Raw genomic sequence first — 26,252 nt, 5'->3', positions numbered from 1 at the left:
CATTACAGTCCAGTGGGGGATGGGCATATGTTACATACTGTACATTGAACAAACTGCTATATTTATGTGGGATGCTAACCCCCCCCTCCTGCCCGCCCGCCCGACCATGTGACCACTCCCAATTTTTGCTGGAGATCCAAAACTGTACTCTTGAATCTATGGCACTCTCGACAAATTATGCTTATGCAAAATCAATTTGGCGATTCATACATGTGTGCTACAAGAAACTGAGGACCGAAGACAGGAAATGAGCTCATATAAACACCCACCTAATATCCAAACCACCCACCAACACACACACACAGTCACACACGCGCGCACACACTGACAAATTCACTGTCTAAAATATTTACACAGTTGCCGTGGCAACGTTGCTGAACTTACTCTCAGGGAAGTTGAGAAATTTGGGACAGAAGTCTGCGACAGAACGAGATGACGTGGACGCCATATTTTTTTCTTAATCTACGCAAACAGTCCTCTTTTTTCAGGCATCTACAGATTCTCACTCTAAGGAATGCTGGCTTTAACAAAGCCTACGCACACAAATGACAGGCTTGGCTCCCAGCAAAAAGGCTACACTAGAGGCTTATTTCATGTACATGAGCAGGTTTGTTATAGCACAAGGAAGCAGATGTATACTGTAAATGATATTGATTATTACTATTTTACTGCAATAAACCTACTGTGCAATATGAATATATGAGTGTGTGTGTGTGTTCGTGTGCATGCATGTAGGTGTGTCCGTGCCTGTGTGCTTGCATGAATGCCAAGTGTGCATGTGTGTGTGTCTTGGTGCATTGCTTTACCTTAACCTCTGCGTGCTTGGTTCCTTTGGCGCAGTCCCACACAGACAGCATGTGTTCATTGGAGTCATCAATCACACAGAGGAAGGCTCCAGAGTCCTGCAAGCGGAGGAGACGTAAGTATGAGCGAGAGAAGGAACCAGTGAGGCCATATGGCAGATGGAGAGGTGATGCAGAGTCACAAGGACAGGGAAACGGAGATCAATAGCTAATGTGAAACCGTCTGAAGGGTCGCGGGTTCATTCCACTGAGGCTACCCATAGCAAAATATATGTACACATGACGGTAAGTCGCTTTGGATAAAAGCATCTGCTAAAACGGCATATCAAACTGATCAAAAAAATAAAGGGAACACTAAAATAACACATCCTAGATCTGAATTAATAAAATATTCTTATTAAATACATTTTTCTTTACATAGTTGAATGTGCTGACAACAAAATCACACAAAAATTATCAATGGAAATCAAATTTATCAACCCATGGAGGTCTGGATTTGGAGTCACACTCAAAATTAAAGTGGAAAACCACACTACAGGCTGATCCAACTTTGATGTAATGTCCTTAAAACAAGTCAAAATGAGACTCAGTCGTGTGTGTGGCCTCCACGTGCCTGTATGACCTCCCTACAACGCCTGGGCATGCTCCTGATGAGGTGGCGTATGGTCTCCTGAGGGATCTCCTCCCAGACCTGGACTAAAGCATCCGCCAACTCCTGGACAGTCTGTGGTGCAACGTGGCGTTGGTGGATGGAGCGAGACATGATGTCCCAGATGTGCTCAATTGGATTTAGGTCTGGGGAACGGGCGGGCCAGTCCATAGCATCAATGCCTTCCTCTTGCAGGAACTGCTGACACACTCCAGCCACATGAGGTCTAGCATTGTCTTGCATTAGGAGAAACCCAGGGCCAACCGCACCAGCATATGGTCTCACAAGGGGTCTGAGGATCTCATCTCGGTACCTAATGGCAGTCAGGCTACCTCTGGCGAGCACATGGACGGCTGTGCGGCCCCCCAAAGAAATGCCACCCCACACCATGACTGATCCACCGCCAAACCGGTCATGCTGGAGGATGTTTCAGGCAGCAGAACGTTCTCCACGGCGTCTCCAGACTGTCACATGTGTTCAGTGTGAACCTGCTTTCATCTGTGAAGAGCACAGGGCACCAGTGGCGAATTTGCCAATCTTGGTGTTCTCTGGCAAATGCCAAACGTCCTGCACGGTGTTGGGCTGTAAGCACAACCCCCACCTGTGGACGACGGGCCTACCTACCACCCTCATGGAGTCTGTTTCTGACCGTTTGAGCAGACACATGCACATTTGTGGCCTGCCGGAGGTCATTTTGCAGGGCTCTGGCAGTGCTGCTCCTGCTCCTCCTTGCACAAAGGCGGAGGTAGCGGTCCTGCTGCTGGGTTGTTGCCCTCCTACGGCCTCCTGATGTACTGGCCTGTCTCCTGGTAGCGCCTCCATGCTCTGGACACTACAGTGACAGACACAGCAAACCTTCTTGCCACATCTCGCATTGATGTGCCATCTTGGATGAGCTGCACTACCTGAGCCACTTGTGTGGGTTGTAGACTCCGTCTCATGCTACCACTAGAGTGAAAGCACCGGCAGCATTCAAAAGTGACCAAAACATCAGCCAGGAAGCATAGGAACTGAGAAGTGGTCTGTGGTCACCACCTGCAGAACCACTCCTTTATTGGGCGTGTCTTGCTAATTGTCTATAATTTCCACCTGTTGTCTATTCCATTTGCACAACAGCATGTGAAATTTATTGTCAATCAGTGTTGCTTCCTAAGTGGACAGTTTGATTTCACAGAAGTGTGATTGACTTGGAGTTACATTGTGTTGTTTAAGTGTTCCCTTTATTTTTTTGAGCAGTGTGTATATATATATAACTCAGCAAAAAAAAGAAAACGTCCTCTCACTGTCAACTGCGTTTATTTTCGGCAAACTTAACATGTGTAAATATTTGTATGAACATAACAAGACTCAACAACTGAGATATAAACTGAACAAGTTCCACAGACATGTGACTAACAGAAATTAATTAATGTGTCCCTGAACAAAGGGGGGGGGGGGGTAAAAATCAAAAGTAACAGTCAGTATCTGGTGAGGCCACCAGCTGCATTAAGTACTGCAGTGCATGTCCTCCTCATGGACTGCACCAGATTTGACAGTTATTGCTGTGATTTGTTACCCTACTCTTCCACCAAGACACCTGCAAGTTCCCGAACATTTCTGGGGAGAATGGCCCTAGCCCTCACCCTCCAATCCAACAGGTCCCAGACATGCGCAAGGCCTTGGTGTAACGCTCATTCCTTCGACGATAAATGCGAATCCGACCATCACCCCTGGTGAGACAACCGCGACTCGTCAGTGAAGAGACCTTTTTGCCAGTCCTGTCTGGTCCAGCGAAGGTGGGTTGTTGCCGGTGATGTCTGGTGAGGACCTGCCTTACAACAGGCCTACAAGCCCTCAGTCCAGCCTCTCTCAGCCTATTGTGGACAGTCTGAGCACTGATGAAGGGATTGTGCGTTCCTGGTGTGCGTTCCTGGTTGTGCCATGTCCAGTTGTTGTTGTACCTGTCCCGCAGGTGTGATGTTCGGATATACCGATCCTGTGCAGGTGTTGTTAGACGTGGTCTGCCACTGCGAGGACGATCAGCTGTCCATCCTGTCTCCCTGTAGCACCGTCTTAGGCGTCTCACAGTACGGACAATTTATTTCCCTGGCCACATCTGCAGTCCTCATGCTTCCTTGCAGCATGCCTAAGTCACGTTCACGCAGATGAGCAGGGACCCTGGACATCTTTCTTTTGGTGATTTCATAGTCAGTAGAAAGGCCTCTTTAGTGTCCTAAGTTTTTTTAACTGTGACCTTAATTGCCTACCATCTGTAAGCGTTTAGTGTTTTAAGGACCATTCCAGAGGTGCATGTTCATTAATTGTTTATGGTTGAAGCATGGGAAACAGTGTTTAAACCCTTTACAATGAAGATCGGGGAAGTTATTTTGATTATTACGAATGATCTTTGAAAGACAGGGTCCTGAAAAAGGGATGTTTCTTTTTTGTTGTTGCTGAGTTTATCCATCTCTCTCAATGTAAGCCTGCATTGGTTGTTTGTGAGTGTTGCATGGAGATTTAGTGTCAGGAGTTCTTCAAAAGCCTTAGTGAGTTGACAAAGGACAAGGTACTTAAAACATATAGACCGTTAAACTCAGTCACATCTAGTGTGTGGGAGGAGGGGTGTTTTGTAGTAAGGATGATCACTTACTGCAAAGGAGAAGGCCACAGATCCTACACCTCGCTCAAACGTGCCAAGTCCTATCTGTTGTAGGGTGATCAGTGTGGAGGAATCCCATATGTGGACATAAGGCTGCAGGGGCTGAGAGACACAATTAGACGTATAGGACTTGATGATAAGTGTGACCATTTACAGTACATAGATTTAGTAAACATTTTTCATTCATAAATTGCCTCACCTTGCCATCCTTATCCACCCCAGCCGTCTGTCCCGACGCCACCCGCACCTTGTCTGGATGGATGGTTAGACTGAAGGACAGACAAATTGTGATTTTTACACAGCATCACTTTCTTTTCACTTGACAATCAATTCTCGTATTTTGCTTGCTCAACAACAATTTGTGTTGATTTTGTACAGTTTGTTGTATTTTGTACACATGACAAACAAACTTGAATTATGATATGAGAGGTCATGGTTCAACGTGAGCCACTCACCAGCGGACACAGTCTGTGTGTTTGCTGTAGTGGCGTTGAGTGCGGTTGTTGATGTGGTACAGCACCACCACACACGCGATGAAGTATACTGCCTCCCCCGACGCCAGCAGGTACAGGTTGGCTCGGCAGTCGCGCCCCCGGTAACCGTAACTATGCGGCTCCAGTCAAGGTGACATCACTGAAACGTCTCATTGGCTGATCAGTCTAAAATCATTAATTCAGCCTAAAGCAATTTCACCCACAGCTACACCCATAATAATTGTTGATTTATGGGTGACACAACTTCCACTGACCTGAGGAGCGGATGGCTTGGCTCAAGGACATTAGGGAATTTACATACATGTCTCTATCTGACTCATGGGCAAAATGGACTTAATGGCTTTCATCCAATAAACTTTGCACTATAGGATATCAAATATTCTAAACAACCATGACTGGGATTTAAAAACACACAGTATGTTGCTAGATCAAAGCCCCATTGGTCGTGACTTGTGGGAGGGACTTAGGAAGGATACACCCAATCGAGTTCCAGTTTCTCTACAGGTGGCTCCATCCTCAGGTCATCGTAGTTCTGGATGTTGGAGGGGACGTACATGGTGATTGGTCGGCCACGGATGAACATCTTGATTGATTGACCTGTCAGCCAATGACAGATGAAGAAACATGTATGACAAGACTGGACCATGGATACATATTTGTACATCTCCAATTGCTACCATGATTCAATATGAAGTTTCGCAAACCTATCCTCAACCAAAGCCTTGGTGATGCTACAATATCTACACCACAAATCACATTTAGATCCTAATTCATTCAATAATGTTAAGTCAACAGTGCAGTGCCATTAACCTGTATGAATCCCAAGCCCAAGTCTCAGACCTGCATGTAGTTAGTTGAATGACATAACAGTTAACACATAACATCCCCTATGATGTCTCGTACCTTGGGTTCCTCGTCTCGATCCGGGAGAACCTATGAGAGGAAGAGACAAATAAACACAGGGATCCGAGCAGAACTAAAATCACAGCCGATTGCAGCAGAGCAGATCCTGCTCTGACATTACGGATCCACTGGGACCAGTTTCAGAGCCGCTCGAATGTGATCTATGAGCAAACCAGTGGGTTGGTTTTCCAACATCAGGCCTGGTCACCTAAACCAGTGGTTCCCAAACTGTGGGACGCGCAATTGTTGGTCAAATCCCAAAAAATAAACATCAGAGCCTGACAAAATGTTCAACAGAGAACATAACATACTGTTTTAGGGAGGTGGAAGAAGAGGGATTGTCTGAGTCGTGTCCTAGCTTAAAGCATCCTGGGTATACATTATAGCTCAATAACCAGGTGAATCTCCTCTTGAAACGGACTGCAATCTGGGACCAATAACGTCTCACACTCCAATTTAAAAAGGTTGTGGAGTGGAGAGGTTGTTGTTTTTGTTTTTTTACACGTGTTGTGGAAGGTTCTGGTTTGGGATGTTTCTGGTGCGAAAAGGGGCTTGACCCATCTGCATGTCTCACTATGAAAAGGTTGTTAGGTTGTTAAAACTAAAAAAGGCAGGGCCCACGCCACAGGTTGAAGGAGCATGGGAGGGAAAGTCGGTACAGTTGAACTACTGTAAGTTATTATCTAGCTCTTTTATTAGTCATTGGTGACACTACATGGAATTTTCCCATAGGCCTGCTTCATACTGTTCCTGGACCCCGTCAAATCAAATCAATGACAGAATTTGATTGGTTTAAAATGTAGAGGTATTTCCACACTATTGCCATTCACATTTCCAAGTATGGACATTCAGTTAGGATATAGTGAGTTTAATTTTTTTTAAAGACCTGGTTACACTTTTACAACCCTCTCACGATGCAGAAGAGACAGTTGCAGAAATGACCTAACTCGTGTTGAATTCAGGCAGACCTGTCCCGGGCCAGCTCGGAGAAACAGTGAAAACACGGGAATACATCTAGCCCTGGCAAGCTCACAGAAAGAGAAAAAAATCTATATATTTTTTTTTGAAAACTGTCCTTCTCGGGTAAAACAGTCATCCATCATCCCGTCAGGAGTCTCGGAGTGCTGCGGCAACATGGTTAACCACAATGGATGGCTTTCCAGGGAGAGTCCAATGGGAGCGTCCCAACCCAGAACGGAGTGGCGGGGCACTAAACAGACACTCTGTGTTTAACATCAGGAATGGCTGCCGCGCTGCCTCATAAACACGCAAGTGTAAAAAAGTTTCTCTGTGATCACAGTATGATGAGGGATATTTCTGACCAGGCTTATTTTAGTTTGTGGCAGAGGGATGGACTGTGGTGGACTCTGAGTGACCTTCGAGCCTAGAGACGACTAGAGGATGGGATGCAACGTCCAGTGGCCAGTCACTTTTTACGACTGTCATTATTATAATGTGTAGAGTATTAGTAATATTGTTGTTGTTGCAGTACGCTCCTAGTATATACAGACATTAAGCTCTTTTGAGGCTCACTCCATGCACCCTTTGTCTAGTACAAACCCCTTGTCTTGTGGCTCACTGATCAAATTTACAGACTATTATGCTAATCGGATGGGCGCATCAAACTGATTTTCCGCCAATTGAATCCCCATTAGGTCCAACTGGTAAAAACACAGAAACAATCAAAGAGGGAATGTCCTCTTAACTCGCTCTGGTTTAGGAATGAGTCCCCATTATAAAGCTAAACCAGACTTCAAGCCAACGCTCATAAAAGCTACTATCTTTGACATCTAGTATGCAGTTTCGTGTCCCCAACTAAAGAATGGGAAGTTAACACATCAAAAATGAGATAGCCTTTCAGCCTATAACTATGTTTAAGCATTTACAGGCCCCCTAAATGGAGGCTATGGACACATTTAATAATAGGTAGAATAAAACACAGGTTAGCTGGAGCTGTTATGTACGTATGTACGTATGTACGTATGGGCTATTCATCTGGCTATTCATCTGGCCTGCAGTCTGTCTGTGAGTCATTTAAGCCAATATAGAGACTATGGTTGGATAATACTTTGTAGAGAGTCTGGAGAGAGTAGTGTTGTTGGATATACATTACCTGCACTGGCGATGAGATCTTTGGTCCGGCTGTGAGAAAAGAAAAACAACCATAACTGTAAAGACATTATATCCAAGAGACTCTTTCAGACACTTGGACCAACCGTTATATTATACAGTCTTTGGGCCCAGCTTACGCAACTTGGGAAATCCTAAGACTTTTCAAAAGGAAAGGAATTTTATTATACTAGAATAAAAGGGCACTTGTTTTCCAATGAGTGACTATTTAGTGAACTATGTTTCTGCGGCCGTAGGAAAATGAGATGTGGCGATGAGTTTGAAAGCAGCTCTTGCTGATGGATCAGATGGGCCTTCTCTCACCTCTCCAGACTGGGGGATCGGGTGAGGAGGTTGGCCGAAGAAGCTGCCTTTTTGTCCAACCGCTTCTTGGTCTTCTCCTGGGGGTCCTTTGCCAGTTTCTCACTGTTCCTGCGAACTCTGGACAATGAGGATAGGGAGTCTGTGTAAGAGGATTTATGTGCAGGGTTTGAGACAGACAACCACACTTGTGAACTCAAACGCATACTTGCGCAGAGACATGCACACACACGCGCTCAGATGAACTATGAATGTGTGTGTTTCAACGTGTATTCTATGTGTATTCTATGTGTATTCTATGACGGGCCAGAGTTGTCCTGTAAGCCACAACCATTTTCCTGACGATGTGCTCAATAATCAGAGGAAATTGCCCTCGTCATGTGACAGGGATGTTCGAGGTATGTAACAGGAAGTAGAACTAGGAAGTGAAACCCAGCTGACTCCCTTCCCCTGAAGCCTGTGGCTCCTACTGATTATACACACACTAGGTACATTATGTAGACAGCATTTGTGTCTAAGTATGTAATGTAACTGAATAGCCTAGTTCATATTAATAGTTTGGATCTGGATAAAAGTACTTCATAACTTAAGACTTCCTATCCATAGCACCGCTGGCTCTCATGGTGTGTGGCATGATAGCGCTACCTAAAACATATGCTATCAATCAGCAATAGGCCTCTTCCAAGTCATAACTAGCAAACAAAACATCAACACACACACACAGAACACAAATCAGAGGAATAATGTAGCAATTATTTTGTGATTATGGCGCGGCATGCAGCAACAACAACAAATCTACCAATGAAAAGCCCCCATTGAAATGTCCACATGCAGGAAATCATGCGGAATCAATCCATGCTTGAAGGAGGAGAACTTTGTTAAAGGGTGACGCTCAGGTTTGATCATCAGGTTAGTGTGGATTCATGAACACAACCCCAGTGTTATAGTTACACCGTGTGAACTACTCAACGTGTGTTTAACGGCAAACCCCAGTTGTTCTGAGCGCAACCCTTAACATTGATTCAATGTCTTATCTGTAGGGCATGGAGTTTAACTATGGTCCAGAGTTTTTCCTGATCAGATCATATTGACGGGAGAAAAAAAAAAAAAACTACTCATCTGACACGCATAACTAGGCTACCACTTCTTTGGGCTAAGATCAAGTTTTGTTCTAGACATAACTAGGCTACCACTTCTTTGGGCTAAGATCAAGTTTTGTTCTAGACATAACTAGGCTACCACTTCTTTGGGCTAAGATCAAGTTTTGTTCTAGACATAACTAGGCTACCACTTCTTTGGGCTAAGATCAAGTTTTGTTCTAGACATAACTAGGCTACCACTTCTTTGGGCTAAGATCAAGTTTTGTTCTAGACATAACTAGGCTACCACTTCTTTGGGCTAAGATCAAGTTTTGTTCTAGACATAACTAGGCTACCACTTCTTTGGGCTAAGATCAAGTTTTGTTCTAGACATAACTAGGCTACCACTTCTTTGGGCTAAGATCAAGTTTTGTTCTAGACATAACTAGGCTACCACTTCTTTGGGCTAAGATCAAGTTTTGTTCTAGACATAACTAGGCTACCACTTCTTTGGGCTAAGATCCAGTTTTGTTCTAGACATAACTAGGCTACCACTTCTTTGGGCTAAGATCAAGTTTTGTTCTAGACATAACTAGGCTACCACTTCTTTGGGCTAAGATCAAGTTTTGTTCTAGACATAACTAGGCTACCACTTCTTTGGGCTAAGATCAAGTTTTGTTCTAGACATAACTAGGCTACCACTTCTTTGGGCTAAGATCAAGTTTTGTTCTAGACATAACTAGGCTACCACTTCTTTGGGCTAAGATCAAGTTTTGTTCTAGACATAACTAGGCTACCACTTCTTTGGGCTAAGATCAAGTTTTGTTCTAGACATAACTAGACTGTGTTTTATTCATTTTTATAGATATGCGCTGAAACGGCTGCTGCTTGGGACAACGCGGCCATTTTGAAACGCTGTATTCTAGATCCCCACATCAAAGAGGTGTTGACATGGCCCCCCCAGCTTATCCCAGCATTCACTGCTATTGTATACACAGGGCTGAGCCGCATGACCCTTAACACCTTTTCCACTGTGCTTGATTCTGTGTGTGTGTGTGTGTGTGTGTGTTGCCTCTCAAGGACGTGTCACTCAGCATACGATGAGCGCTGTCATTATGAGGGCACAGAGCCTTATGTTCCCAATCACCCTTATTTAGCCCCCGGCTCAAACACATGGAAAAATAACACCGCAGCCGGATCCAGCGGGAGAGAGAACGTAATGTATACTCCCCAGTCAACAGTCTACCACAAACTGATTCATAGATTAGAGTTTTGACACTGGGGGTCTGTAGAAGCACAAGCATAGAGAATAGGATATTTATCCCCAAAAGCCATGCAATCAGGCAGGAATAGAGAAGAGGAGAAGGAGACGATAACGCACAAGGGTTTATTCTGGCCCTCCAGGATAGTGGAGAGAGGTCCGCTCCGGGGGCTGGGGGGCAGGTCCTTAGGGGGGACTGGGGACCCCGAGATTGGGGTCTGGCGGGCTGAACTCAGGCTCTCCGTGGAGCCATTGGGGTCCTGGAGGTCCTCTCTCTGGAGGCTCCTGATGGTGGTGGGGTGGATGGGCTCCTCTACAGAAGACGTCCTGCTCAGGTCCTTTTCCTTCTCCACTTCCTCATCATCCTCTTCAAGCCCCTGGATGCGGTGGAGCTTGGCCTGGGACCCCTCAGTCAGAGAGATACCCTTGGGGAGGGCATCTTCCAGGGAGAGGCTCTGGATGTCACTGGTGAGAGCCAGGGGGACCCCGTCTAGCCCCTGGTCCTGCCCCAGCGGGGTGAGCTCTGTTTGGGTAGCCCGATCATATGTAGGGGCCTTACACATAGGGGCTAGGGATCCATTGTCCCCATAGTGACCATTCTCACCTTCAATGTTGTTTCCCACTTGGCTAGAGACACACACAGTGTAGAGTTGAGATCAACAAGTAGAAAACATCATACAGTATCAAAATGAATCCAATAAGACTTGACCATTCAAGTTGACAGCTAGAAATCCACATTCTGGTCACTAAGTCCAATGTCTTGACTGAACAAACGATGCCCTATTTACACACGTTGATAATCTAAGAGCACTATCTTTATATAGGTCTCTCCTACCCACACAGTCCCTCTGTGCTGGTACAGTACCTGGTGGCAGGGTGGTGGGTGCCATCAAGGGCCGAGCTGGACGACAGTTTACGAGAGCTGGAGAAACCATCAGAGCAGAAGACTTGGTTCAGGACACGGGCCGCTGCAGGGTTCACTGAGGTCACATACAATAAGACACAGTCACACACATTGAGGATGGACATGGCATTGAAGCACAAGACAATGGTCATAGGGATGGGATAACATTCAATTTTATTAGATTCTATTCGATTGGCTTCGGGTACTGTAGACTTTTTGACATTAGTTAAACCAAGTCGTTTAAGACTGCGATCTGATCTAAGGTGTGATGGTTGGCCACCCACCTGCGATGAGCTGCTGTTTGAGCAGGGGGATCAGCTGGTCGTGGAGGCGGAGCCTGCGCAGCGCGTCGGCCAGTGACGACTTGAGCAGAGTGATCTCGTTCTCCTGCAACTGAAGGCGCCCTTCCATCACGGACACCCGGTCTGGGTACTCAGCGCTGCTGCCTGCCGACACATCATCTGTGCAGGTGGACCAAGACAACCAATCAGGAGATGGTATGGAACTAGATGGAACTAGACAGTCTGGAACTAGATGAACCATTGGTAAATGCTAAGTACGGACTAGGACAACCAATGAGGAGCCTATATCCAACTCCATGATGTCATGCCATTGTAACTCCCACAGAAGTGGTATAAACCAAGCAGTAGCAATGCGTACGCGGAATACCGTGAAAGAACTGTAGAGAAGGAAGAACTTCAAAAGATGGGCACACTTAGACATGACCGCAGTGAGTGTTGTAAATACTGCTAACAGCCTACACATCTTCCTCAAAAGAGACAGGACACACATTGTCCATGAAGGTGGGCCTGTGAAGCCAACATTAACGTGCCCATCCAGCACTGTTTATAACTTAAAAAGGAGAAGATGAAAGTGTCGATGAGTTTGGAGAGAAATGGTTTATTCACTTCAATATCACGAGGCTTTGATGCTGCTTACTGACTGAATCAAGTCAAATTTTTTTATCAAAAATAAAGAAGGCAGGAGACCATTGCCATTATTAGGAGAAAAGGAGCTAAGCGCATGTGTTTCTGGTTCTCTCGACCGTTTGCAATTTCCAGGGGCAGCCTCGCAAAAAGGAGTGGAATGTTCTAATTGTTTATCATCAGGTTGTGTTTAGGGAACAAGGTTTAGCTCAAACGGTTGTTAAGTGTCCGCAGACTTACTTTCTCTAAAGTAAGAGCGTCTCGGGCCTTTTCCATTATAATTCTGTCTATGTCCACGTTTCCTGCGAATTTCCTGAGACATGGCAGTCGGAAGACTTGTTTATCATCAGGTTGTGTTGAATGAATGGATTTTAATCTGTTGGGCTATTAATCAATCACCACAGGTTTACACTTTCTCTGTGTGTACAACATGTTGGGATTAGATCTATTCTATCATCCTGTATGTTTACATTTCCAACTAATTTCCTCAGAGGTGAAAGGGAGACAGAAGGCATTTCAGGGTGTCGCAATCCATGTCATGTGACTAATGATCAGACCCTGAGCCAACTGCAGCTTTTTTTATTTTTTTTTTCCTTCTTTGCAGCATACACAACTTCCTGCTTTGGTTGGCAACATTTGTTCTATTGTGTGTCAGTATGTATGTGTGTGTGTTTGTTTTTACTATCCTTGCGAGGACCAGAAGTCCTCACAAGAATAGTAAAACAAGGACAATTTGTGGGGACATTTTGCCAGTCCCCACAATTTCACTGGTTCCCACAAGAAGAAAAATGCTATTTTAGGTTTAGGGTTAGGGAGTTAGGGAAAATCGGATTTTGAATGGGCATCAATTGTAAAACAAACGTTTGTGTGTGTGTGTGTGTGTGTGTGTGTGTGCGTGCGTGCGTGCGTCTACAGTTCCCGGTTGGAAAATCCCCTGCTTCTTCTATCACTTTATGAAATACTTCCTTCTCCATAAATTGGACACATGTTGCTATGGTAACCATACCGACCAATGACCACGCAGTCCAATAAAACTGTCATGTCTCCCTGGGTCTGGGGAAAGATTAAGTCGTCTGATTTGATTAAGAACCTGATCATGGATAAATAGACTGATTCTCCGGGTCAACTTTTGTAAAACGTTCTATGACAATAACGTTTGAATTGATTTAACAAGTACACAGTCATCTATAGGTCACCTGACATGTCAAAGTGCATGGTGGTTTGAATTACAATTACGTATTCTGTATCATGCATATGGATCTGTAAGAATCTCGATGATGCACTTAAAAAACAGTGTTTCTGTGGGATGAAATGAAAACCGACCACGTGGGTGTATCACCATGAATCATGTTCCAAACATGCCTTAACAGCTCTGCGATCTACTGGGTTGAAGAGGCTTATATACCTTGAGAATCTGGCACAGCGGGTTCATGTGATGCAATGACTGATACCAGGCCAAACTGGCATCCAGTGGGTGTGGCTTCCGTTCTCCAAAGTCCATTCCAAGAGGACGCACACAACTGTCAGTTAACGTCAACTAGGAATACTGCCACATTCTTCCTCTCTTTCTCCACCTCCTTCCTATTCCTCCTCCCCCAGGCCTTCCCATGCATCATATCCAAGTTGGGGAGCTTATCGTTTCCTTTATTGTGTGAAAGTGACTCACAGATTGTTACTTTCCCTTCCTCCTTAAAACCCTTTACCTACTGTCACTGCAGGTGATATAGCCTATGCTACTACTCAACCCTCATGCTGACACAAGCACTGTAGCAGTCAAGCGATCGTCTAACAGTCATTGTTGTTGATAATAAGTATTTATAATGCAAGTGGGCTTATTCCCTTTTGAGGATTGAGGAGAGGAGTGGTTCTGACTGAGTGCCTCTCACCCACTTACTACTGAGCACTCGGCGAGGCATTTCTTAAGAACGTCTAAAGCCACTTGACTGTTTCGCCTTGCTTAGCTCGTAAGGCAAAAACACCACTTTAAACGGTTGGGTAAGAATGTAGTGGCCAAGCAAACATGCAAGTCCTCCCAAGAGGAGAACCAGTTTGGCTTATCGGCTTGAAAGTACGAATATATCCCTCGCCTTAAGGCCCGACAAGACTGTTTCGCTTTTCAGAGACAGACGGATTCCAGTGATGCCTTCATTCGATACACCCACACACTCAATCTCTGGACCAGAACCATGGCTCCACTCCACACACACAATGGGGTCTTTGAGGCTTGCTGGGAGGGAGTCTCTGTCTGCTGTCTGTGTTCAGACGGACTTGGCCAACCGTGTGCAGAGCCAGGCCTCTCACTACACACACACACACCACAGAGACAGAACAACAACAGCAATGGAAGAATACAGTGACATTTCACCCAGTATAATATTAAGCAAATGAGAGAATGACGCTAAAGAGATATCTTCCAGTTATATTAACATGACAGTAGTAGAAGTTTTTTGGATTCATTTAGGTCTATACTTTAGAACCATAGCTATATACTGTATATCTAAGGCTCTGGTTAAAAACGGCGTGTTAGACACTATGCCATGGTTTTGATACATTACCTACAGTACACATATTCTCGCCAGTTGAAATTCCACACTTTCAATGTAAAATCAGAGGCAAACTGTTTTTGTTTTTTTCCTTCTCTCAACTCCATGAACTTGGTCATGATGACATACACAGGCAAACATGACTTCACACACATTTGTTTGAAGAGGTCTTAGAATTTAGCGGGTAGAGCAAGACTACTGTACTCTAATTAAGGATAGGAAACACCTGACTCAAAAGTGGGTGAGGTAGGGCACAATGTCCACTAAGGAATGTTGATATTCACCAGCACAACGAGGAAGTCTAATCTCAGAGTCTTGATTAAACAATGTGGTTGTGAGGCTCTATGGCCGAGTTTAGACAGGCAGCCTAATTCTGATTTTTTTTAACAATTGATATTTTGCCCAATCAGATCAGTTCTGAAAAAGATCAGCTCGTTTCACATTAGATGTGATTGGTCAAAAGACCAATTAGTGGAAAAAAATATCAGAATTGGGCTTACGGTTTATGGGACTCAGTTGTATCGTAACACAATAATTAGGATCTGCTCCAATCCGCTGGCTTTAAACCAGAATCAAAAGCCAGCCTTCCAACTCTTTTGGAAAATCTCAGCTGACTTGATCAACTGTGCGTGAAGCATTAAGCAAAACAAAACCCCCCCAAAAAAACTTGTAGCCAAAAATGTAACCAAGTAATTAAAAACGTACGGGAGAGACAATGCAATGGACTGTGTACAGGAGCAATGAAACATGATCTATTCACTTGTCGATACACTCTTCCATGCAGTATTGTTTGATCACTCGCTTTCTCCCAGGCTCGTTCTCGCTCACACGCGCTGTTATAGTCACAGGGCAGGAGGGTTTAGGGTCATTCGATTTTGTGTGGATGAAGGGCGAGTGGGTGGCGGATTGAATAAAAATGTCCATAAATGTCTCATTCGTGTGCAATTTATATCTGTAGGCTTTTTATTTCATTATTTTAGGCTATCTGGTATTAGTGCGTAAACCTAAGCTTTGGGGCATAACTGTCAGGCGCCAGATAGCCTACGCGTCAATCACTTTTGGGAACGAGCAGAAAAATGTCAGGTCGAACCACGGAGGCACAAAGGTCAATGTCAGAGTTGAATTAAATAAGAGAAAAGCTGCGAAAGGAGAGTTGAAAATAAAGAGAAAGACCGGAAAATTAATGTTTGGGAACGATTTGGCTAAGTGGTAAAAGATGATGATAGCAGTGCAGGCTTTGTTAAGTGTGAAGATTGTGAGGCGCCATACAAATTTGACAGTCACAAGACGGGGACTTCAAATAGGCCTATGCCATGTCAAGGGACCTGTAGCCTACTGGGTTAAATGTAAACTGAGCCTATATATTAACTCCTGCAAAATTAAGAATTTCTTGCAGTACAATGATACACAAAATGTAGGCTAAACTTGGACTCAGGAACAGGAGTGGAGATATATTATTTATTTCAGCATCTTGAGAGAATGCGAATGTGCCGTTAAATACCGTCTGTATCAGTAGAGACTGGAGGGTAGGACAGCTCATAATCATGGCTGGAACAAAGCAAATGAAATGGCATCAAAGCACATGTTTGAAACCATTCCACTGATTCTGCTCCAGCCATAACCACGAGCCTGTCCTCCCCAAGTAAAGTGGCACTAACCCTCTGTTCATATAGAGGTGCTATCTCTATTAGTATCATGAAAGTTGATAGTATTTCAACCACATAAAATATACATCCAAGCCAAACTGAAATGTTATCAGAAACATGTTGGGTCTGGGTCATTTTCAAATGTTTCTATTTACAACCGGTCAAATTGATGTCATATGGACATTTTGCACAGAAAATGTTTACAGTTTAATTTTTTTTTTTTTGAGTTAACCTACTGCATTTTCACCCCGGTCCCTAAATCTCTTCACTCTGCAGAGACGACAGAAAACTTCACAGATGTCAACTAAATTGAAGCATTCATTCCATCAATTTATGACATTACTTTGGTGAGCAAGAGTTTATTTAGTCTTCTAGGGTAACATATAATGACAGAAGAGAAGCTACATGCATCTAAATTATACACAAACTGACAACAACAAACAAATTGCCTACCAAAATGTCTGAAATTATAAGCAGAAACATCTAAATCAGGCAAAAGAAATCCGGCACCCCCTGTCAAAAACCCGTTCCGCTGTCTCTGACTGTGGCCCGCAGCGCATTTTCTATATTAGTGGGTTAGGGTCGGGTGCGGGTCACAGATTTTCACTTTAGCCTATCACAAACGGTGCATTCAGAAAGTATTCACAAGCCTTCTCTTTCCCACATTTTGTTACGTTACAGCTTTATTCTAAAATGGACGGAATAAAACCAATTCTTTAATCCATCTACACACAATACCCCTCTAAAAACATGTTTTTGGAAATGTTTTCAAATGTATACAAGAAAAGAAACAGATATACCTTATTTACACATATTCAGACCCTTTACTATGAGACTCGACATTGAGCTCAAGGTGCATCCTGTTTCCATTGATCATCCTTGAGTTGTTTTCTACAACTTGATGGCCTCCATCATTCTTAAATGAAAGAAGTTTGGAACCACACACTAGAGCTTCCTAGAGATGGCCGCCCCGGCCAAACTGAGCAATTGGGGGTAGAAGGGCCTTGGTCAGGGAGGTGACCAAGAACCCGATGGTCACTCTAACAGGAGTTCCTCTGTGGAGATGGGAGAACCTTCCAGAAGGACAAACCATCTCTGCAGCACTCCACCAATCACATCTTTATGGTAGAGTGACCAGACGGAAGCCACTCCTCGGTAAAAAGCACATGACAGCCCACTTGGAGTTTGCCAAAAGGCACTTAAAGAACTCTCAAGTGTCACGTTTGGACGAAACCTTGCACCATCCCTACGGTGAAGCATCATGCTGTGGGGATGTTTTTCAGTGGCAGGGACTGGAAGACTAGTCAGGGTTGAGGGAAAGATGAACGGAGCAAAGTACAGAGAGATCCTTGATGAAAACCTGCTCCAGAGTGCTCAGGACCTCAAACTGGGGCGAAGGTTCACCTTCCAACAGGACAACAACCCTAAGCACACAGCCTAGACAACGCAGGAGTGGCTTTGTTGAGTGCCCCAGCCAGAGCCCGGACTTGAACCTGATCGAACATCTCTGGAGAGACCTAAAAATACCTGTGCAGCGAATCTCCCCATCCAACCTGACAGAGCCTGAGAGGATCTGCTGAGTAGAATGGGGAAAACTCCCCAAATACAGGTGTGCCAAGCTTGTAGGGTCATACCCAAGACGACTCGAGGCTGTAATTGCTGCCGAAGGTGCTTCAACAAAGTAATGAGTAAAGGGTCTGAATACTAATGTAAATGTGATATTTTCAGTTTATTTTTTAAAACGTTTGCAAAAATGTCTAAAAACCTGTTTTTGCTTTGTCATTATGGGGTGGGGGGGGGGGGGGGGGGGACTATTTAATCCATTTTAGAATAAGGCTGTAACGTAACAAAATGTGGAGAAAGTCAAGGGGTCTGAACCCCTTCCGAATCCACGGTATAGTCTGGCGGTTGCGGATGGGTTATCAGCTATTGCAGGGCGGATGAAGAAAAAAACAAACAAACAAAAACAGCTGACCCACGCACCATTAACACACACACAGAGAACGACTATCACATCCTAACTTCAGGCAAACACATGTACAGAAACAATCTCATGAGGCAACAACACTCCCACAACCCCAGTGTTTCTGCAGGAAAGGGGCTTAACTTCATACACAAATGAATGACGTAAACTTTGCACAGGACAAACATTGTATGACAGTGTGTGTATAAGGTAGAGTGTGTCTTGATTAACCTCAGATTGTGTGGGCCTGCGCCTCTGAATCAAAGGGCTTTGAACATTAGCGTTAATCTATTTTAATGAACACAGATATTAAAGATAATGATAGTGCACCATCTGTTGTGAAAGGAGCCATACTAGTATTTCATGCCAATAATCACAGGTCTGATCTAAGCAAACATGGCTTCTGAGTCATAGGGGGTTATGAAAGATGTAGCCAAGAACGTGGGCAGAATCTTTGAGCAATTGCATGAATGCCAATATACTGTACGTAAGGTTAGCCTAGCAATATTAGCCCTCTCCTGGTAGCCCTACAGCTGCTGTTGCTAATGCTAACCATTAAAACTGCCACCACTAATGAAACCGATAATAAAGAGCTCCCTTTCAATACATGTACCTATAAAAGCTAGTGTTCGGAGTACATTTTTCATGGAAAACAGTCTCTGCCATAACAATCCTACAGCAACCAGTGGGTGTGCCGGTGTGGTACCTATAACGTCTTCACCATAACAATTGGGTGAGAGACCTTAGCCATTTTTTAAAGGATACAGTTGGGCCTGGTTGGGCACTTGCAGGTACAGTTGGCATGTACAAAAGGTACAGTTGGGCACTTGCAGTCCCAGATTGCATTGCTCTAGGTAGGTCTGCACTCGCAAAGGAGAGTTACTGTAAGATATACTACATGACCAAAAGTATGTGGAGACCTGCACGTCGAACATCTCATTCCAAAATCATGGGCATTAACATGGAGTTGGTCCCCCTTTAGTGCTATAACAACCTCCACTCTTCTGTGAAGGAATTAGTGACATTGGGTACTGATATTGGGCGAATAGGCCTGGCTTGCAGTTGGAGTTACAATTCATTGTTGCGCCTAGACATTTCCACTTCACAATAACAGCACTTATAGTTGACCGGGGCAGCTCTAGCAAGGCAGAAATGTGATAAACTGACTTGTTGGAACGGTGGCATCCTATGCCACGTAGAAAGTCACTGAGCTCTTCAGTAAGGCCATTCTACTGCCAATGTTATTTCATATGGAGATTGCATGGCTCTGTGCTCAATTGTATACACCTGTCAGCAATAGGTGTGGCTGAAATAGCCGAATCCACTCATTTGAAGGGGTGTCCACATACTTTTGTATATATAGTGTACCTCGTAACTATGCATTTATTCATGAAGAGGCTTTGACTTTCAGGGGGATGTTCAAGAACGTAGCCAATAGCACTCCTGAACACATCGGGAAGTAATTAGAGGTTTGTGTTCTTGGTCCGTTTTTAGGGGAGGTATGGTATTTATAGTTGTGAACGGGAGCAACAGATGGGAATAGGATGTCCAGGAGGTGAAAGGGAAGAGGGGGACATGTTTCCTTTCTTCCAGTGCAATAATGCTGTACTTTGTTAAAGAGAACCAGCGAGGGTTGTTTGCTTACACACACACACACACACACACGGTCACATGCACAAGTGTACAGGCAGCCCAACTCTAATCTTTCAGCTCTTTTGCCAATAATTGGGCTTTCCGTGTAAACGTAGCCCAACAAGCATGCACACCACACACAGCTATTACACATTTCCCTGCTTCTTGTTTTTTTTTGTCGTTACAACTGGCCTGAGGGTGAGTCACAGTCGTTTAGAAGAAGCTGGAGAGGAGAGATTCACAATGGCTGACTGGACGGGGCTGGAAGCAATCGAGAGTTGGCCACAGCTAAAGAGCTGAATTGGAGTGTGGTCTCTGGTCTGATTGGAGTGAGTGAGTGAGTGAGTGAGTGAGTGAGTGAGTGAGTGACACCCTCTCCCTCCCCCGCGCTCCCTCGATGACAGTGAGAAGCTCATACTTCAAATTGTTACTCAAGCACTCAGTCAAAGCCAATGTTTGTCCAGGGTTGAACGACATATCACAAAGACAGATCAGAAGCATCACAAAGACGATACGCTGACAAACGACAATACTGGTAGGAAATTAAAACAACATTCCCTGCTGGCTTTATACGGACCTGATGGCAGTGACTGAAAGACCGTGATTGAGTGAGAAACTAACAACGCCTCAACACCTCAAACTGCAAAATTGTCATTCGAGGGCTCAGTTTAAGCCAATGTTTTTCCAGAGATTGACGCCTTATCACAAAGACGGATCAGAACCGTCACTGATTATTGGCTGATAAAAACAACAATACTAGCAGGAAAAGAAAACGACACAATAGCGACTGAATCTTGGGTGAGGCCAGGTTTGGATAGGTTTCTAGCTAGTTTATAACCTTGCAGGATGTTGCTCTAGTATTCAATTTCACGATCACTTACTGTATATGCTAAGTGGCCTGGGTCATCTAAGGTCTTATTGATGAGGAGCCAAGCGGGTTTGGACAGAGAAAACGGACTCTTTGTTCAGACTGCATTTGCCCAAGCCGCTCCCTTTCTCATCCAATTTGGAGAAAGTTTCAATCAATTTGCTCAGCTCCCTCTCAAAAAGACTATTGCCCAGGCTGACTTTTTGAAGAACGGTAGTTTCATTCAAGGAAAAAGTACTTTTTAAATCAAGGTAGTGGTTTAACGGTTATGGGGACGCTATCGTCTCAATCTTTGTTTTTTAGATGTTCACTCTTCTCCAATTCCACTTTATTCTTATGTTGCTGTATCAAAGTCAATTTCCTATATATCTAGAAGGTCACCTTCATATTTTGGGCCTATTTGAGTGATTTATCATAATCTCCACCCGGCACGGCCAGAAGAGGACCTCCCCCTGGAGCCTGGTTCCTCTCTAGGTCCTTTCTAGGGAGTTTTTCCTAGACACTTTTCTTCAACATCTGCATTGTTTGCTCGTTGGTGTTTTAGACCGGGCGTCTTTATAAGCACATTGTGACAACTGCTGATGGTAGAAAGGGATGTGTCAAATAAATGGGATTGATTGATCATTGTTATTTCATTGTCGTTTCAAAGAGTCTAATTTGAGAAGTGGATATTCTTCCAACCCAGACTCTCGGGAAGAGTCTGCAGTGACAGCTGGTTGAGTCTCTCTCTCACATACACAGACACACAGCGTCTTCCCACAGTTCGCCCACCCTGTCAGCTCCTTCCTGTGAACACCACCACCCTGGCAGCGTCACCACCGACAGAGAGCGTCCGTCCCCGTCACTCGTCCCCGGGAGCCGTGTGATCACGAGCACGTCGCCACCACAACACATCCCTGTGCCGTACTGTACTCCCCTGCACTGTCGGTGGGCGATGCGGTCTTCAGTCTAACTCGTCACTCTGAACCCGAAAACAGACAGACATATCACAGTCGAACACTCACGGTCTCACCCTCACTGCCTGCTGGTATACCTCCCTGTCCAAATATTTATTTTTATTTTTTATTATCGTGTGAGAGAATTCAGAGTAGAATTGTCTGATTGAATGGCGGTAACTGTGGACTTTCATCTTCATCAATCCATAACACACCCTCACCAAAGCCTACCATATAATACTATGTACTTGATGCCGGCTGAAGATTAAACATTGGCCGCAAATATTGAGGCTAAACACAAGATGAAGGGGATCTAAGCAATCTAAAAATAAACATGTTTAAAAAAGCACAAGGAAATTTCTCTTGAGCTGTTTGGGGTCAACACTGTCACTGAGCTGATTGTGATGCCAAGTCTAAATCAGAGGGAAATTATGCAAGACCAGACTTGCTTTGCTTGCAGATAACAAAGCTATGAAGTATTCTGTTGAACTGCTTGTACAGGCAGCATAAATCTTACAGAAATAGAGGTATGATCTCACACACACACACACACACACACACACAGAGACGATGGTAGTGCAAAGAGCTTCTGGATATAGTCAACTGTTAAAAGCCCCTACCTTTTTCTCTCTCAATTTAAAACATATCTGAAGTTAAGTTAAAAAAATATATATGTTTACGGTAGATTTCGGCTTTATATAGGTGATTAATGTAACAGCTCAGGGTACTCGAGGGACTGGGACACAGATCTTGTCAGAACAATGAACCGATTTGCAATTTGTAAGAAACACAATTATAAACTGCAATGAAAATGCAGTATTGAATGAAGTTATCGGACATTGACAAGTTCTTAGACCCTCGTCAGCATTGATTTGTGATTGGTGACTGAGCAGCATGGTAGTGTCAGCTTGCCGTGGAGAGAGACACAGAGACGAAGGTGATTTGATGGACAGTTCAGCCTAACACCCACAGAGGCAGACAATGACCCCTGAATGTAAACTTGCGGACTCACACCGACACCCCAATCCTTCTTACTGAATAACACATAGCGCTGATCTGAGGGCAGTTTTGTTTCTTAAGCCCTCAAATGGTTGAGTGTAGGATTGCTGTCGGGTGAGCTGATCCTAGATCTGTGCTGTGTGTTCCCCTGTGTGCCTAACCGCCCACTATTTTACAAGACTGTAAACGAAACATCAGCACATGAGTTGGGACAGCAACAGATGTGGCACAATGGCACATTGTACTTCCGTCATTATAGAAGCAGTAAAAGTTCCATTGTCAAAGGCGCAAAAAAAAGGAGGCATAAACAATTAGCATAACAGCCACAGACTTGTTGTCGAGAGCCATGCGTCCTCCAACCAAGCCGCACTGCTTCTTAACACAGCGCTCATCCAACCCGGAAGCCAGCCGCACCAATGTGTCGGAGGAAACATCGTGCACCTGGCAACCTTGGTTAGCGCGCAGCCCGCCACAGGAGACGCTGGTGCGCGATGAGACAAGGATATCCCTACCGGCCAAACCCTCCCTAACCCGGACGACGCTAGGCCAATTGTGCGTCGCCCCACGGACCTCCCGGTCGCGGCCAGTTACGACAGAGCCTGGGCGCGAACCCAGAGTCTCTGGTGGCACAGCTGGCGCTGCAGTACAGCGCCCTTAACCACTGCGCCACCCGGGAGGGCCTGCAAATGACTTTTTAATGAGCTCCTCTCTTGCTCAACCTAGGAACATCTGAAGTTGCTCTGGTGCAGCTGGAGGTCCAACAACGACAGTAACTGTAGAGAGACAGACACAGAACCAAGGGGAAAATCTGGCATCCGGGTAATTCGTTGGCATCGAAAATGTAACTTGATACTTTGTGGCCTCCTATCCATTTGGGTGAGAAACAAAGTAACATTCAAGATAACATTCAGTTCCCACGCCTGCCATTCCATTCACTTGAACCTCACACACCCGATCTCCGGAGAGACTATGGGGGGGATCGAGGTTACTTGGTTTCCCACCTGTCTATAGGATACAACAAAGTGCAATTTCGTGATTGAAAACAGTGAGCAAGAACATGTTGTACTATCAAGAGTGTTTTTGCAATAAAAAATCCCTGGCCTTAGGTTATCATCAAATGGATGTTGCTCATTTATAACAATTGCAAACATATGTTTTCCGTTTTGCAATTGCATATTATGCACATGAAGTTTACATGCTGTTTTGTAATTTGCAAACTGATAAACCCCCAGACGTAACTGTTCTATGGAGTGGGCTTGACAGGTGAAAAAGCACACAGCAAATTCTCAAGTGTTAAATCAACGCAGACTGTTTAATAATGTCACACTGTTCCAGTGTCTATATGGGGCCACACTTTTCAGGGTTAAATTAACACTTTGCTTCGTGTAAAGCCTTATTTGCATATTTCTCAGTGTGCCTTGCCTTGCGAGTGAATTGCGAGTGAGTTACCATCCATGACTGTGTTTGTCAGTGACAGGGAAATGGTTGTTGCATTCATTCATTTTCAGACCTGTGGCCTTCACCTAGTGAAATCCTAAGTGAATATGTAATCATTAAAATAAATGTATTTAAGACAATAGAATATGTATTTCATAAGGCTGTATTTTAAGGGCCTAGTTTAACCTTAATTCAGTAGCCTGAAACTCATGGTTTACAGGCCACATCAGGCCTGTAACTTACATTATGCTGGCTTGAAAAGTGACTTAATTCCTATTGGAATCCAGCCAGAGTGGGGATATCCAACGTTTTACATGTTTTATTCAGCCGCAACCTGCATTCAGAAAGACTGCCCGGGATTAGGAAAACCAAGATACACTACACGACCCAAAGTACGAGGACACCCCTTCAAATTAGTGGATTCGCCTATTTCAGCCACACTAGTTGCTGACAGGTGTATACAATTTAGCACATAGTCATGCAATCTCCATAGACAAACATTGGTAGTAGAATGGCCCATACTGAAGAGCTCAGACACATCATGGTAGGCCACACAAGATCACAGAACGGGACCGCTGAGTGCTAAAGCAAGTAAGAATCATGTGTCCTCGGTTGCAACACTCACTACAGAGTTCCAAACTGCCTCTGGAACCAACGTCAGCACAATTACGGTTGGTCAGGAGATTCATGCCAGGAGAACTCTACCTACCCCACTTCATAGTGCCAACTGTAAAATATGGTAGAGGAGGAATAATGGTCTGGGGCTGTTTTTCATGGTCGAGCAGCCGCACACAAGCCTAAGATCACCATGCGCAATGCCAAGCGTTGGCTGGAGTGGTGTAAAGCTCGCCGCCATTGGACTCTGGGGCAGTGGAAACCTGTTCTCTGGAGTGATGAATCACGCTTCACCATCTGGCAGTCCGACTGACGAATTTGGGTTTGGCGGATGCCAGGAGAACACTACCTACCCCACTGCATAATGCCAACTGTAAAATATGGAGAGGAGGAATAATTGTCTGGGGCAGTTTTTCATGGTTCGGGCTGGGCCCCTTAGTTCCAGCAAAGTGAAATATTAACGCTACACCATTCAATGACATTTTAGACGATTCTGTGCTTACAACTTTGAGGCCACAGTTTGTGGAAGGTCCTTTCCTGTTTCCGCATGACAATGCCCCAATGCACAATGCGAGGTCCATACAAAAATTGTTTGTCGAGATCAGTGTGGAAGAACTTGACTGGCCTGCACAGTGCCCTGACCTCAACCCCATTGAACACCTTTGGGATGAATTGGAATGCAGACTGCAATGAGCGGTTTGACAATCAAGTATTCACGTGGTGTATTAGACTACCTAAATCATCTAAATAATTTCAGTAAGGGGTGCAATAAGACCTAGTAACAGATAGGATTAGTTTAGAAAAATGTGTTATTTATAATTGATTAGCATAAGATTAATGAATCAATGTGCATGCAAAAACATTGAAACAACCCCCCCCCCCCAAAAAAAATGTTTTACAAAATCAACCTGCAATTGAGCATGCTGGGAAATTTGATAAAATATAGCTGTGGTTTTGGTTCAACTCTGATTATTAAAGGGGCAGAGGAGTCAAAAACGATTTTTTTTCTGTGTTTTACATACATTTCCACATGAGGTTGAAATACTGTTTTATTATGAAAATTATGATAATACACTTTTCCTGTTGGATGTGTTTAAAAATACTGCATGAAATGTTAGCTTGTTTTGCAGGGTGGGTTTTTTGGACTGCCTGTATAAATTCAGAGAGTTTGCCCTCCTCTCTGCCAATCATAATAGCTAGTTCAGGTTACACATCCCTCCCGTTCAGTTCCGCCAATTAGGCCCCTCTCTCAGACCATGCCCAGGAAGTCCTAGCAACATTTTTGCTTGAGAAATAGAATCTATTTTTGTTTATTTTTGACAATTTTAATTGAAAACTATCACATCAAGGTACTTAAATTGTTACCCAGAAATGATTTGATAGAGATAAAAAACAGCTGCATTGGGATTACACTGAGGTTCTTTTAATTTACACCATCAACACTAGAAATGTTACAATGAAAAATCTAAACTAGGTAACACAGGCCAATTTACTGTGTAGTCTACTTAAAATTAAATAAATATAAAG

The 26,252-nt window shown here is 44.3% G+C and overlaps 1 protein-coding gene across 6 annotated transcripts in view; it reads right to left on the bottom strand.

Moving 5' to 3' along the window:
* The window catches only part of LOC110531857 (echinoderm microtubule-associated protein-like 3), a 31,464-nt gene that overhangs the window by 4,664 nt on the left and 548 nt on the right, over positions 1–26,252 (bottom strand). For 4 of the 6 annotated variants that reach the window (XM_036987730.1, XM_036987731.1, XM_036987729.1 and 1 more), the window contains 11 exons: positions 11,446–11,622; positions 11,123–11,237; positions 10,378–10,884; positions 7,921–8,037; positions 7,601–7,629; positions 5,488–5,517; positions 5,061–5,181; positions 4,546–4,695; positions 4,290–4,359; positions 4,082–4,192; positions 807–902 (listed from right to left, as the gene is read on the bottom strand). In XM_036987730.1, coding sequence (XP_036843625.1) covers positions 807–902; positions 4,082–4,192; positions 4,290–4,359; positions 4,546–4,695; positions 5,061–5,181; positions 5,488–5,517; positions 7,601–7,629; positions 7,921–8,037; positions 10,378–10,884; positions 11,123–11,237; positions 11,446–11,622 — 1,523 coding nt within the window. Of the gene's footprint in view, positions 1–806; positions 903–4,081; positions 4,193–4,289; positions 4,360–4,545; positions 4,696–5,060; positions 5,182–5,487; positions 5,518–7,600; positions 7,630–7,920; positions 8,038–10,377; positions 10,885–11,122; positions 11,238–11,445; positions 11,623–15,335; positions 15,355–26,252 lie in introns of those variants that run through there. The other 2 variants (XM_036987734.1, XM_036987735.1) reach the window with 2 other exon arrangements.

The sequence above is a fragment of the Oncorhynchus mykiss genome, chromosome 9 (assembly GCF_013265735.2).
Source record: "Oncorhynchus mykiss isolate Arlee chromosome 9, USDA_OmykA_1.1, whole genome shotgun sequence".
NCBI lineage: Eukaryota > Metazoa > Chordata > Actinopteri > Salmoniformes > Salmonidae > Oncorhynchus > Oncorhynchus mykiss.
The sequence above is the reverse complement of the archived record's forward strand: the minus strand, read 5'-3'. Positions and strand labels throughout refer to the sequence as shown.